Below are 13,848 nucleotides of genomic sequence, written 5' to 3'. Positions count from 1 at the left end.
CTGTGGGCTCAGTGGGATGAGCTGAGATTGGATTGGGAATCTTAGCTGTCTTTTTTAACCTGAATGATTCTGAGACATAAACAAAGGAAATTCTCCCAAGAGCCAAAGCCTCTCTGGGGTCTTAAAAGCAAATCACTGCTTCTAAAAAGTAAGTGCAGTATTACCAGTTTCTGCACAGCGCTGCAAATAGCCCTGGCACAGATGGGGCTGCATGACCACCATTCCCTGTGGTCCCATCACTAACAGTTAGAGTTAGAAGCAGGGGGCTCAGCTGTATGCAATAAGCATTACTGCCCTGAATGCATGCAAAATGGCAACAGGCTGCCTTGGCCCAGGTGTGAGGCTTTGCTCCTAATGCTGGAAGCAGGGTTATAAAAGCACCCTGTGTGATTTTCTCCTTTTGCAGGATACTAGGAGAGGACTTCAATACAGCCAGGCTGTAAGTATGGGTTGGGGTTCCTACAGGGTTTGGTTCTTGCTCTCCTTTGGTATCTGCTGTTTGAGCTGTTGGGGCTGCTGATCATCCCCTCATTTGTGTGCATTCTGAAGTTACTCTGTGCTTAATTACCACAGTCCCCGTATCAAGAGGAAGCGTAGCTCACAGGTTCCAGCATTAAGGCTGTAGGGACCTCACAACACAGGTCTTAGGATGCTGTACTTGCAGCTCAGCTACACGGCGCTGCAGCTCTAGAGGGAGCAGTCGGCCCTGCAGTGCTGCAAGGCCTGCTGCTGCTCTTTCACCCCAGCTACGTAGGGAGGGCTGGGCATGTTTTCCTGGAAAGCGTGGCCCCACCCGTGACGTTTGCATGCAATGAACCTTGCAGGGCCCGATTCTGCCCCAAAGCTAGCCTGTCCTTGCTGGCTGTAGGGTGAGTGGCCTTGTCCCTTTGTCCCGACGCTGCAGGAGGTCCTGGGAGCGGTGAGCAGGGTGCTGCTGGGAGCTGCTGGTATCGTGAGTAGCTGGGGGAGCTGGGGCAGCGGCAGGGAGCAGATGGAAGCTTTCCAGTGTGAGCAGCCAGATTTGATGCTCCCTGCTGAAAGGAGCCGGAACAGAGAGAGGCGGCTCTTCCTGCATTGCAAGCTGTAACCCTTCCCTGCCTGGCGTGCCCAAACAGCACGGGCTATGCTGTTCTACTGAGCTCTTTGCACGCAATTGCTGCCCCTGTGGGAGCTGCACGTCCCCGTCACGTCTCTCTGGGTCCGTCTCTCTTGCGCAGTGCCTGCCACAAATGGGACATGGCTGCGGAGGCTTCCGGTTTCTGAGCACGGTGAGGGAGGGGCCTGGGCAAAGTCCTGGTGCTGGGTGCAGGCTGAGCACCGCTATCCCGACAGGACAGGCCCTGAGCTCCCAGCATGGCCGCACAGATGTTTGAGGGCACGCAGCATGCGGCCGTCTACCTGAAGTACCGCTTTGCCCCCGGCAAGGAGCTGAAGGACACCATCCTCAACTACCTGCAGGAGAAGGTGAGCGGGGCACAGCTGTGCTCTGTTTATATCCTTACCCCTTCTCTTGGAGTAGTATAGCTGCCGGGGCTCGGCGGGGGCCCCAGAGCCTGCACCCAGCTGTGAGCAAGTCTAGGAGTTGGGGTGCTGCTGCTGAGATGTGCCCCCTGTCCCTGCAGGCTCCCAGCTGCACCCAGCTGGCTGTGGATGTGGGCTGCGGGTCAGGGCAAGGCACGGCCTTCCTGGCGGAGCGCTTCACAAAGGTGGTGGGCACCGACATCAGCCACGCACAGATCCAGGAGGCCACGGCTGCCCCCTCTCCTCCCAACATCTCCTATCTGTGAGTGCTGCAGGCAAAACCCAGCTCCCTGCGTGCCCTTTAGCTTTGTGCCTTGCTTTGCAGTTTCCAGCATTACATACTGTTATTTTTTTCCCCCCATCCACAGGGTGTGCCCGGCGGAAGAGCTGCCCTTTGAGGATGCTTCGGTTGATTTCCTGGCCTCGTTCACGGCCGCGCACTGGTTTGATATTGGGAAGTTCATGAACGAGGCGAAGCGCGTGCTGCGGCCGGGGGGCTGCGTGGCCATCAGCACCTATACCACTGATATGAGTCTGCACTACGGGGACTGCTCTGAAAAGCTGACCCAAATCTTCCGGGAGGTGAGGGAGGGCACCGAGCCTCCCCCCGGGGCAGGGGGAAACATACAGTGCTGGGTGGGTGCTGAGGGGAGAGGCGATGGGGTGAGGAGCTGAAGGGCTACAGGGTGGGCTGCTGTGGGGAGAGGGGAGCAGGGGTGTCATAGAAATGTATGTGCCTCAGGCCGAAGACCAAGCTCTCTGGAAATGAAGAGCTTGACGTGGTTGTGTTTATCTGCTGTCATTACAGGCCTGGGACCAGCTCTTAAAATACTCGCATAGTAGAGTAAAACACGTCCTGGAAGACTACAAGGAGATCTTTGAGGCTTTGCCATTTCCAGACAAGAAGAGGTGAGCAGGAGTGGGTCAGAACACTGCTCCTGACCCATTGGCTGCCATAATAAGATGCTTTCCTCTCTTGGACCTTGGATAAAGTCATGGCTTTTATTAATCACTACATTGCTCTGCAGTTGCCCTTGTTCCACTGCCTGTATTTAATGTGCCAGTACTCCTTTCTTCCCTGTTGCCTTTCTAGAATCACCAATATCTATGATAAAATTCCCATGACGGTTGCTGGGGTGGCCGGTTACTTAGAGTCTGCCTCTCCATACCAAGTCTTCATGAAGAGTGATCCTGAGGCTGCAAAAACCCTCCTCCCAGGGATGGAAAAGAGGTAATAAAAGGAAAAAAAGGCTTTTATGAAAATGAGTAGGGCATGGAGGATGTCCTCTTATAGGATGAATCAAGAGTGGGGTTGAGGGGAAAGAGCGGTGCACTGCTTTGTGAAAGGGTTCCTGCCAATTGGTAATCCAAGCTTTGGAGTGCTTTATAGGAAGAATCTCATCCCTGGTTGTGGTCATCTTCCCACACCTGGTGCTATGTGGCTGGATGGGGGTGGAAGACCATTACTCTGCTTCTTGCAGGCTGCTGGAGACGATGGGAGCTCCCTCACGTGACACCCTGCTGGAGTTCTGGGTGAGGTATGTCTGCATCCTGGGGCACAAGGAAGCGTGAGGCAAGCCTCGTCCTGACCTCGTGCTGAAAGAAGTAGGACTCCAAACACCCTGCTCTTCCTTCAGGAGATCGATGGTGATTTCAGTGATCGAAGCCTTAATCTTTGTAAGCAGACATGGGCTTAATGCAGGGCCACATCTGTGCCACGCTCCCAGTCTGCCCAGCACCCTCCTGTTGGAGGAACCATTAGGGTGGTTGTGATTCTTGCCCCACATCCAATCCTAACAGCTGAATTTCTTTAACAATAAAAAAAAAGTTGCAAAGTGGAATTGTTTGGCTTTTCTAATTAGAGACTTGGTTGGCCTGGCTGCTCTGGTCCCTGTGGAATTTCTTGGCAGGGAGCTCTTGCAGCTTGAGCCTCCCTGGGCTTGCTCCTGCAGAGAATTGTTTGCGTACCCCTTGGATCCAGCCTCAGTTTTTTATCTGCTTTGTGCACCAAAGATAATTGTGTGCCACTCCCTGAAATGCAGAGGGGAAGTGATTAAAAGCTGGGTCTCAGCAGGTGCTGGTCACCTCCTGTTTGCTTTTTGGAGGCACTGAGGTTCCATGGGGATGTCTCCAGTTCCTGTAATCTCTGCACCAGGCAGGAAAGGTGCCCTAAAGCTGTGGTCTGTGAGGGATCGAAGTCCCCTTTCCCACAAAAAGGGATTTTGTGCTATCAGTCCCATGGGGTTTTTCTCCCATGGAAGCACTATGGGGAGGATCCTGTCAAGTACTGCAGGTGAGGCAACATCCCCAGGCTATCCTTCATGTTAAACCTAAGAGGGTTGGCGATGCTGTGTCCCTACAGCACTGGCACAAGAGCTTTCAAAAAAAGGTGGGTTTATATTCACAACAGCTTATTTAGAACAGCTCTCCTCATGTCAGCCTCTGAGGGATGATGCAGGTGAGCAGGGATGATGTAACAGCATGAATTGCATCACTGCAGCTGGGTGCTGGTAGTGGCACCAGCAGGTGGGATGGCTGCAGTGACAGCTGCTGAGCAGTAGCCACCTGTTGGATGTGGGTCGTTATTTTGTCTTGCTTCATCTTTTTCCCCCCAAGTGTTTGTACTACCAGCTCCAATAGGGTGGGAAAGAAACTCCTGGCCCCTCCGTACCTTCTTACTGCACAGCATGGCTGGTGGCCAATGCTGCTTGTGCCAGTCTTCTGGTGAGTCACAGGGCGATGACCTCACCTGGCACTGGTGACTGCTTGACACAGCTGTTCCTGTTTTGCTTTCCTTTCCACACCTGGGGATCTCCTGCAGTCGGGGATTTCTTGCTCTGGAAAAGCAGAACGAACCTCCCCAGTGCTTTTCTTCCACTTTGTAGCACTGGATCTGTAATTATTTGTGTCACTCAATGTATTGACAGCACAATCAATAGATGTGGAATGCAATTAACCATTTCTTAATGTAGTGAGGTCAGATAGCTGCTCATTTTCTTGTGGGCAGAAACAGAAGAGGGGCTGCATCACTGTTTATGCCTCCCTGCTGGGCTGGCCATGGTGTCCTCAGGTGGTGGCTTCAGGGTACCTGCTGTGGTGGGTGACAGCTGCTGTAGTGGCAGATCCAGCAGAAGCGTGGTTCAAAGGAGCTGTGCCAAATGCAGCCAGACTGGGTTGAGGTACAACCTATTGGTGTGAAAGCATCCCTTGCAGCTCCTTCTGCAGGACTCTAGGTTTTCCTGCCAGCTGCTCAGAGCTTGGTGCCCACGCTGGAGCCATGCAGTGTGTCATGCTCCAGTGCTGTGCTTACAGCTCTGGCTTCCCTGCTCTGCTTTCACTTTACCTTTGGCACCTTGGGATTTCCTGCTTGCCTGTGTAAAGAAATGACATCTCGTTACGCTTTGCCAACCAGAAATGATGCCTGGGGAAATAGACGCTGCAGTGACAGAGGAGAGAAACGAAAGGAGCCAAGTCCAACAGCAACGTGATGCTGCTACGACATCCAATGGGCCACCCCAGAGCATCTCTACGGCTGTTCTGATTGCAGCCAGCAGCAATGGGTGCAGGTTTTGAGGTAAATCCCCTGGATTATGGTATAGATGGGACTGCAAGAGCTGGTATTGTCTGTGAGCATGTTGCCCCTTCTCACCCAGGAGGATATGCTGCTCAGCTGCATTGAGGATGTGCCCAACTTTAACACCTCATAGGATTTTTCTGTTATGGATGTTCTATGCCTTGCTTGGGTAGCTTCTGTGGAGTTACTTTCACTGCTTTTGGCTTGTATTTCATCGTTGTACCAAGTATGAACAAGCTGCATTGAATAAAATGCATTTTTCTCAATGTGTTTGTTTCTTTAAGTGGACAGAAAGGAAAGAGGAACTTTCCAATCTTGGGGCACACAAGGTAATGAAGAACCAAACCTTGGCTGAGTCTCAGGCTTTTAATTATTGACCTTAGCTGTATTAATAAGTCGCATAGCCTCGTGCTGGTGGGATCCTGGTGGATCCTGGTCCTGCAGTGCTGTCCACAACTTGCCATGAGCAGGAAGCCTATGTCTCCAGTGCTTTCAGGCTTTACATCTGCACCTGGCTGTCCTGGCCCTGCTCCAAGCTCTAACTCCATCTGGTCTGAGCAAAGTGAGCACTGCTGCTGGCCTAGATGCACTGCTTCTCGTCCTGGCTGTGGTGCCTGGTGATGGGACGGGAGGCAATGAACACAAGTCAAAGCGTATCTGAGCACAGCAAAGTCTTACTGAGGGGACAGTTATGTGCTGGCACAGGCTGCTCAGTTTGTGGGGTGGTGATAGGCAAAACAAGACACGGTCCTGGAGTGCCTTCTTAGGGCAGTGAAGCACTGGAACAGACTGCCCAGAGAGATGGTGGATGCCCATTCCTGGAGACATTCAAGGACAATGCACTGAGCACCTGTCAGCTGTTTATGTCCCTGTTCATTGCAGGGGAGTTGGACTTGATGGCCTTTAAAGGTCCCTTCCAACTCAAACATCTCTATGATAACCTGCTCCAGCTGCCCCTGCTTTTTACACATGCAGGATTATATTTTTCTATATTTAATGATTGATTAATGCACAAAACAAAATGCAGATGTAGTTTCACAGCTCAGGTTACCTCGAGGAAACGGCAGATTTTGGATGCGCTTACTTGGCTGCCTTACTCAGTGCTACACTACTGCACAGTCGCTCTTTACACATGTGGGTATATTTTGCTATACTTCATGATTGATTAGTGCATGACATTCAAAGCGCAGTTATAGTTCCATGGCTCAGGTTACCTTAGGGAAAGGGCAGGTTTCTTGCAGCGCGGGTGTGTTTTACAGCTGCCAAGGCAGCACTGTGAAGATGCTGTATTTGCATTTTCCATGAATGCTGAACAGGGAGGAAAAGCCATGCACAGTGCTGTGGGGTCCCATCATGTCCCAAGCCCCGTCCCGGTCTCCATATCCCCACAGCGCCCTCACCTGTGGCCACACCTGTGGCCTCGGGGTTTCCTCTCCACTACTTTCGCTTTCCTGTCGCAGAGCTGCCTTGCCGTGGATTTTCCTGTCAAGCTGAAAGTGCAATCCTGCCCGCTGCTTAAAAGCCAGAGAGATGGGGCAGAGCTGCAGAAGCGAGTTGAGAACCTCCATCTCACCTGATTCTATTTCTTCCTATACTTATTTAATTTTGCTTCGAAGATGGTATGCTACGGGGTCACAATGATATTGGTGGGGACCCTGGGAGCCCTCATGGTGGATGCGTTCCCCCGGGTCACCCCAAAGAAGAGCTGCAGCCTCTCCAAGTACCAGTTCCCTGCACCTTCGGAGTTGAAGGCAGTGCGGAGGATGAAGGAGCAGTTTGTGAGTATCTAGGGCAATGAGCTTGGGGCTTGGGGGCATCGGCTGGCGGGGAGCGAGGCAGAGAGGCAGCTGAATTTCAGGCCCTGAGCTGCAAAATGGATGCTTTCTGGGGTGTTTTTGGACAAGATGGGTGTTTTCTGAGGTGTTTGGGGACAAGCTGGATGTGTTCCAGGCAGTTTGGGGACAGCAGTCCCTAGCACAGTGAGCAGCAGCACTTACCTGCCCTTGGATGATGCTTGTATCCTACCCATACTGATAGGGTATGGCTACGATGAATTTTGAGCTGGTTTCATATTTCTTGAGGGTGAAGCAGGTTGTACAACAAAGCCCAAAATCCAAGAGCAGCTTTTCAATCTATCCCCATTCTGCTATGTTTCACCTCCAGGAAGACATCATGCTGTTAACAAACCGAAAATGCAACACCAGACTCTTCCATCGGAAGTGGAACACGGCTGAGCTGTCGGTAAGGACGATACTGTGGAAGGGGAACCCCTCCTCCAGGCAGTACCCCCTTCTTCTGAACCCTGAGGCAGCTTCTGATCTGTAACCACGATGCTCTCGCCTGCAGGTACCTGACCGGATCACCCTGGTGGAAGCTGAGCTGGACCTCACCATCATCATGCTCACAAACCCCACAATCCAGAGGATGGCTGAGACGTGCCAACAGCCCCTGGCCTTCCTTACCCAAGTCCGGGAGGACCTGCGAGACTGCGTGAGTGTCCCCCCAGCCCTCCGGCCCCAGCTCTGTGGCATTGGTGGTGGTGGCAGCACCATGGGCATCGCTGGTGCTTACAATCACTCTCCTTGCAGTTGGCCCTTGAGGCGCCTTCACATCAGCCCTCTGGGAAACTGAGGCACTGGCTGCAGAAGCTGGAGACAGCCAAAAAGAAGGTAAGTCAGGATGCTGGGCAGGAAGGCTGGTGTGGTTCCAGGGCCTCCTTAGCAGACAGCTCATCGCTTTGTATTCAAAAGCTCTAAATTCCACTTCAGAGTAAGCAAATCAAGGGCAAGCCAGAGCCTTTTTTGCATCCCTCCATTAAGAAGCAGCCAAAAAGGCATTCCTCAGCACCCCCACTCATAGCTAGAGTTTTGACCACTCATATAAAGCAACTTGACTTCCCAACCCCAAGCCATGCAGGGAAGCCCTTGCAACCTGCAGTGCTCAGCAGGGAGAGGCCAAGGACCCATTATACCCTAAGTCCTGTTCGTGTTCCATCCCCGGTACTCACTTCCCCTTCTCCCATTTCAGGAGACCGCCAGCTGCCTGGAGGCCTCGGCCATCCTCCACATCTTCCAAATACTGAACGACCTGCGGTGCGCAGCCCAGCGTGAGGATTGCACTTAGCCCCGCCGCCCTGCATCTGCCCGGGAGTACCTGCTGCTCTCACACTGCTTTATGGAAGCTTGGCTGTATTTTCCTATTTAAGCATTTGTCTTCTTGATGTGAGCTCAGAGAGCAATTTTGTAACAGTCTTTTAAATTATTGTGGGTTTTGTGGGGGTTTTTTGTACCACGTATTTATAAATATTTAAGGAAGATGTAAAGAAATGCGCTTCTTGAAAGGTACTGCTCAATGAGGATGAGCATATTTATTGTATCTTTGTTTATATCTTTGTTTTGCACGTTTTCAAAACACTGTTTTTAAGAGATTTATTTTCTGTACTCACTATTTATTACACACTGTGTTACATATATTTAATTGTACAGATTATTTATTTTTACATGCTTTTTAACATGAAAAAGAAAATAAATACCTCAAACTGACAAGCTGCCATCATGTTTTCACAATATCTTGCTATAGTATCATCCCTTCAGAATCGTTTGGGGAGGGTACCAATATGGATGTTGGGCATTTGAAGTCAGCAGAACCTCACCCCTGTGCTGATGCCACCTGAAGGTGCACCCAGACACCTTTCCTGGGGCTCACTTTTGGGATGAATGGATGCTGCGGTGGCTGGGATGTCCCTGCCTGCTGATCCAGGATGGGTAGCACCAAATATGGGAAATCTGAAGCCTAAAGCATCCCAGTCCTGAGTGGCCATCCCAGAAGCTCTCAGAAGATCCCTGTATGATTTAATTATCAACCACAAGGATAGGACAAGTGAGGAGTGCTGGGGAAGGAGGGCACCCTGCAGGGAGAGGAGAAAAAGGATGGATGAGCAGTGCTGAACATCATTCAGTTCATATTCCTTTGGGCCCAGACTGGTCACTAGGGGAGGGGAGCTGGTGAAGCTGTGAAGGTCACACATTGTGTCACCAGGGGCAAGAACTCTCCCCAGCCACAGCAAGCAGATCCAAAACACGCAGATAAGTTTTTCTGTTTCTTAAGAAAGTCAACAGTTGAGTTTCATCACTGGATCACCTTATAAACTTCTTCCGCCCCCAACTCTCCCATCAGAACCCAGGTTCACATCACCCACAGACCGTGCACTGTTGGTGGTGTAAAAGCAATACTTCCTCCAGTAATCTCCAGCTTGGGAACTGATTTGTAGCTCTGCAGCAAACAGAAGAGATCTCACAGCTGCTGGCTGCCAGGGCTTGACATACCCTACAGAATTATGCACAACTGTAAGCAATTTGCTGATTCATCTGATGCTGTCACAAGAAAGGGTGATTAAAAGGCTGCTGTAACAGAAAAGGTTCTGCCAGAAGGTGGGTTTCTATTGAAATTAAAGCAAAATAATAGTAATAATAGCCAAACTCCAGAGTCAGGGCAAGCTGTGCAGGGACACACCCAGGTGAGTCCTGGATGGTTCCAGGAAGAGAGATTTCACAACACAGGTAAGGCTTTCTGTTGAGTGATTTTGTGCAGCAGCTCTGTGCCAGAGCCAACTGCAGAGTGATGCAATACACAGAGAGGGCAGAGGATGACAAATAGGGGCTGTGATAGGGACAACACTTTCCCAGCCCTCTGTAAAATCCTTGAATGCTTTGGGTCAGGGGCCCAATGCCCACTTACATCAAGGACACTCTGTGACTAATAGGAAAGGTTTTGAAGTAGTGGAAGCCCCCAGTTCTCCATCCCCGCTCTGAAGCAAAATGCTCCAGCTGCCCTTATCTTACTGACGTACAGTGTGGACATTTCTCTTCTTTCTGGTCCTGATTTGTTAAGGTGACTGACTTAAAAGTCAGCAGACAAATGGCACAGCTTCTTGTACCTCCTTCTGCTCTCGCTGGATGTGACTTTTATTTCAATTCTTTTTGTTCCTAAAAGTGATGGAAAATTCCTTCTTTAGTCCTTGACATCAAACATCAGCATGAGTTTATAATGGCAGCTCAAGCCACTGTTGGGTGTTTTTTTTAATAAATTTTCATCACTACTAAATTCCTGTTTTCTAGTGTACTAGATACCAGTGCTCTTGATATTGCAATTTCTCCTCCCATTCATTGCTGTTCATAATTCACACTAATATATTATACTGGGAACCATCAGGAAACATTCTGTGATGTTACTGTCTTGCTCTCAGAGGAGGTGATGTTCAGTGAGATCTGACTGCTTTTAATTTGCTCTGATAAAAAGAGTTTTTTGAAAAATAACCTTCACTTCTATCTGCAGGTGACTTCTGCACGTGTGTGAGTGGTTGGTGGATTACTCATTCTCATGCAAAGCCTCAATTTTTTTGGATTAGAAGGACAGGCTGAAGGACAGATAGCTGCTGAAGACTCTTGGGACTCCAGGCTGCCATGTGAATTAGTGATGATTTTCTTCTTGTTTCCTTTGCACTCCAGAAGTCTTACTTAGGGTGTTACCTCTGTAGTCACAACCCAACCCCATTTCTCTGCCCCTGGACATGTCCCCCCAGCAGCCCACATCCCCTGATTCTCTTTCTGCACTCCCACAGAGGTATCTGCAGAAGAGGCTGGGATTGCTTCTTCTTTCTCACTTGATTTCTGTTTTCTTTTCAGAATGGAGTCTCCTTACTGCCCTGAGACAGCCAAGAAAGGGCAGCTGACACATGGTACACCATGCACTGTCACTCCTTTACTCAGATAAATGTCCCAATATCTTCAGTCCCAGAATCCATAGACTGGAGAGGTAAATGTAATAACCTTTGAGAAGGAAATTTAGAAGGTAGGTTTACAGAACAGAAGGTTGTGTTTTATGCCAAGCTTAGAGGAAATGAAAACGATCTATCAGGAAAATGTAATAACTGAATATTTTGGGCAGGCATTTAAAGGCTTAGGTTTTAAGAAATGGCCTCTCGCATCCAAAGTATAACTGTGTGCCATCAAGAGCAATGAGGAATTCCAGCCGTGTTACTGGGAAGCCCTGAAGCCCTATTAATGGTATGGAAAAGATGAAGAAAAGCTCAGATCTGCTTCCTAAATACTTTTCCACGCTATTCCTTGTTTCTAGTTTACTCTGTGGTCTCTTGTCTGGAGGGATGCATCTGAGTTGATGTGATACTGCTTCAAGTGTTGTCTTAGCAAGGTTTAGATAGCAAAACAGAGGACCACAAGGCATCAGAGCGAAGGAACTTTTGTTTCATGCCAATTCTACAGACAGGCAAATCTGGGGAAAAAGGGTTCTGGGTTAATCATTGTGAAAGTCAAAAGCTGAAAATTGAACACCCTGTCATGGTCTTGTGCTGGCTTCTGTACAGTTTAACCTTGGCTCCAAAGTCCAGATTATCACTGGGGGCTGTGACCATCACTGTCCCAAGGATCCTGTAGTCCAACAATCCTGCAGTTGGACTACATTTCAGGAGATGGAAAGAGAAGATTGCACTGTTTATAGATAGATAGATAGATAGATAAAAGACAATGCTAAAAAGGTCAAGATTAGGGCTGATCAAGCAAGAATCTCAAACCTCTGAAACAAAAAACAGTGTAAATTTTTCAATTTTCATTTTTTACTTGACCTGCAGGCAATGTCTGCTTTGCAATGTGATTCAGAGCATCGCTTTGCTGTTTGGTTCTCTGGTATTAGCAGTGCCCAGAAGCAGCAGCAACTAAACTCCAGGTCACTGATAGGCAGTAACAGGCAATTACTGATTAAGATCAGAAGTTTGCATTGCTGTTTGTTATAAAATATACATCAAATCTCAGCTGCATGAGACATAACTCACAGTGCTTTTTTTCCTTATTGCTTGGTGTGATTCTCCCAGAGTGGTCTGCTCAAAAACTGTCTGCTGTGATATACCCCTAACAGCTGGCTACCTATTAGTCAATATTGCAAGTATTCATAAGATTCCCTTTTAAGAGGACCTCATTAAAGCTGCATGTGGAAAAATGGTCTGAAATTGCCATCATAACTACCACAATCAAATTATAGCGGTCTGCTTTTTGCCAAATGGTTCACAGCAGATTCAAGTTGAAGTGCGAAGGAGGCAAAGCACTGCACATGGCAATGACCTCGTGTATCTTGCATTACACATCAGAGAGATTTACTTTTTCTCAGCTGGCCCTGAATTAGCAACTACAATGGCACAAGCCCCATTGCTATGGTTACTGTCACATAGTGTCATCTCCTTTCTGAGGCTCCAAAGCCACTTACAGGTATGACAGGTCAGTCAGTAATGATTTCAGTTTAGAAGTACAATACTGAGAAAGAGTGGTGAAAAAGGCAGCAGAGGTTAAACCCAAAGAAGCAAACAAAGTGGTGGAAAGCAAAGACTGGCAATGAGTACATTTCCTGCCACACCAGAAGATATCGATCCTGCATGTTCAATGGTTTCCTTCACTCTTTAAACACTGCAGATTGTGTAATATCACATTCCTTTTAACTTCATACTTTAAATCAGACATCTTAGCTAAAAAGAGTTGAACAAACAAGATATATCCTCAATTTGCCTCTGTATAAAGGCCTAAAAATGTGCAGCTTGACAAGGTTTAATCTCTCTCTTCTGTGGGGAAAATGTGTGACCTCAGTTCTCCTGGCTTGCTGAGCCCTTCTGAGTACAAATGCAGAACCAGCATCCCTCAGGAGATTGAAAGCTTTTTAGGGAACTCAAAGTGTAAGTTGAATGGGTTTACCTTTGTTTTCTAGCAAAGAAATGGAAAAGAAATAGAGGAGCTATTTGTTTTCAGTGCAAGCTTCCTACTAAACTGTCTCCTGTTCTCATACCCAATTTCTCAAACAGGATTCAGTGCGTGGAGGTTGATACATGCTGAATCAAAGCTCTTCTGACCCTGGAAAGTTCCCTGGTCTTGCAAAAAAGACCTTCATTTTCTACTTCTGAGAAAGATTCATTAAACTGTAGTGAAATTCTCTGTGGTTGAGTCTTGATTTTGCCTCAAGTTTGAGACGGACAGCAGCTGGTGTACTTCCTTGGAGGTACTTTAGAGATCTGACTGATGCTAATTCATTATTAACAGTAACCTGTGAGGAATTCTGTGTCCATCTTGCTGGACCTTGTCTTCTTGGACCAGATTCAAGCAGATGCATCAGGAGGATTGGCCCAAGAAGTCCATAAGCAGCTGAGCAGCAGGTGGCCAGTGTGAGATGAGGCTCATGGCCATGCACAGGAGCGCTCTGCCTGTTGAGATGACCACTGCACAGACCGGGGCCAAACTTCTTAACTATACATGAGACACTGTTGTCTCCTTATCTGCCATCGTTTCCTGTTACGATCCCTTTTCGCTAAGCAATCACCCCCAAGTGTTGGAAAAGAGAGTGGAGTTGCTCCCATTTTACTTCGCTTTCAGGAAAGCCAGTTTATGCTTTGCCAAGCAGTGAGTGAAGATCCTTGCTTCTCTTTCTTGCTTCTTTTTTTGCTTATTTCCTTCGAGTTTCTGTGCAACTAGTAAAAGACATTTGCCCATTAAATGAGAGGGTAGTGTAAGGCCTATCTCCTTTCTGACTTCATGTCACTGAGCTGAAGTAGTACAGCAAGATTTTGCTGTGCGAATCAACAGACACTATGTCACAAAGGTTCATTCAGAGTGCAGCAATAGCAAGAGTTTGAATGTCACATTATTTGCAAGGCAGGTTTTTTTTGTTTGTTTTTGCCTGTTTACAACCCATGTACCTCA

The 13,848-nt window shown here is 48.5% G+C and overlaps 2 protein-coding genes across 5 annotated transcripts; both read left to right on the top strand.

Moving 5' to 3' along the window:
* Positions 1-420: 420 nt before the first annotated feature.
* Positions 421-3,359, top strand: LOC100550906 (putative methyltransferase DDB_G0268948). 4 transcript variants are annotated; one of them, XM_019616886.2, is made up of 7 exons: positions 421-439; positions 1,333-1,464; positions 1,623-1,783; positions 1,890-2,103; positions 2,330-2,430; positions 2,615-2,752; positions 3,003-3,359. In XM_019616886.2, the coding sequence occupies exons 2-7, from the start codon at positions 1,354-1,356 to the stop codon at positions 3,091-3,093; spliced, it is 816 nt and encodes a 271-aa protein (XP_019472431.1). In that variant the 5' UTR covers positions 421-439; positions 1,333-1,353; the 3' UTR covers positions 3,094-3,359. The 4 variants fall into 4 exon arrangements, with proteins under 4 accessions (XP_019472431.1, XP_003207431.2, XP_010711590.1 ...); XM_003207383.4 differs by lacking the exon at positions 421-439 and adding an exon at positions 769-919; XM_010713288.3 differs by lacking the exon at positions 421-439 and adding an exon at positions 778-952.
* A 92-nt stretch (positions 3,360-3,451) lies between these two features.
* LOC100550136 (interferon lambda-3) lies at positions 3,452-11,649 on the top strand. The gene is made up of 5 exons (XM_003207378.3): positions 3,452-6,873; positions 7,259-7,336; positions 7,442-7,585; positions 7,684-7,764; positions 8,123-11,649. Exons 1-5 carry the CDS (start codon positions 6,712-6,714, stop codon positions 8,216-8,218), a joined length of 561 nt encoding a protein of 186 aa, XP_003207426.1. The 5' UTR covers positions 3,452-6,711; the 3' UTR covers positions 8,219-11,649.
* Positions 11,650-13,848: the final 2,199 nt, after the last annotated feature.

The sequence above is a fragment of the Meleagris gallopavo genome, chromosome 7 (genome assembly GCF_000146605.3).
Source record: "Meleagris gallopavo isolate NT-WF06-2002-E0010 breed Aviagen turkey brand Nicholas breeding stock chromosome 7, Turkey_5.1, whole genome shotgun sequence".
NCBI lineage: Eukaryota > Metazoa > Chordata > Aves > Galliformes > Phasianidae > Meleagris > Meleagris gallopavo.
Note: the sequence above shows the minus strand (reverse complement) of the source record. Positions and strands in the feature narration are given on the sequence as shown.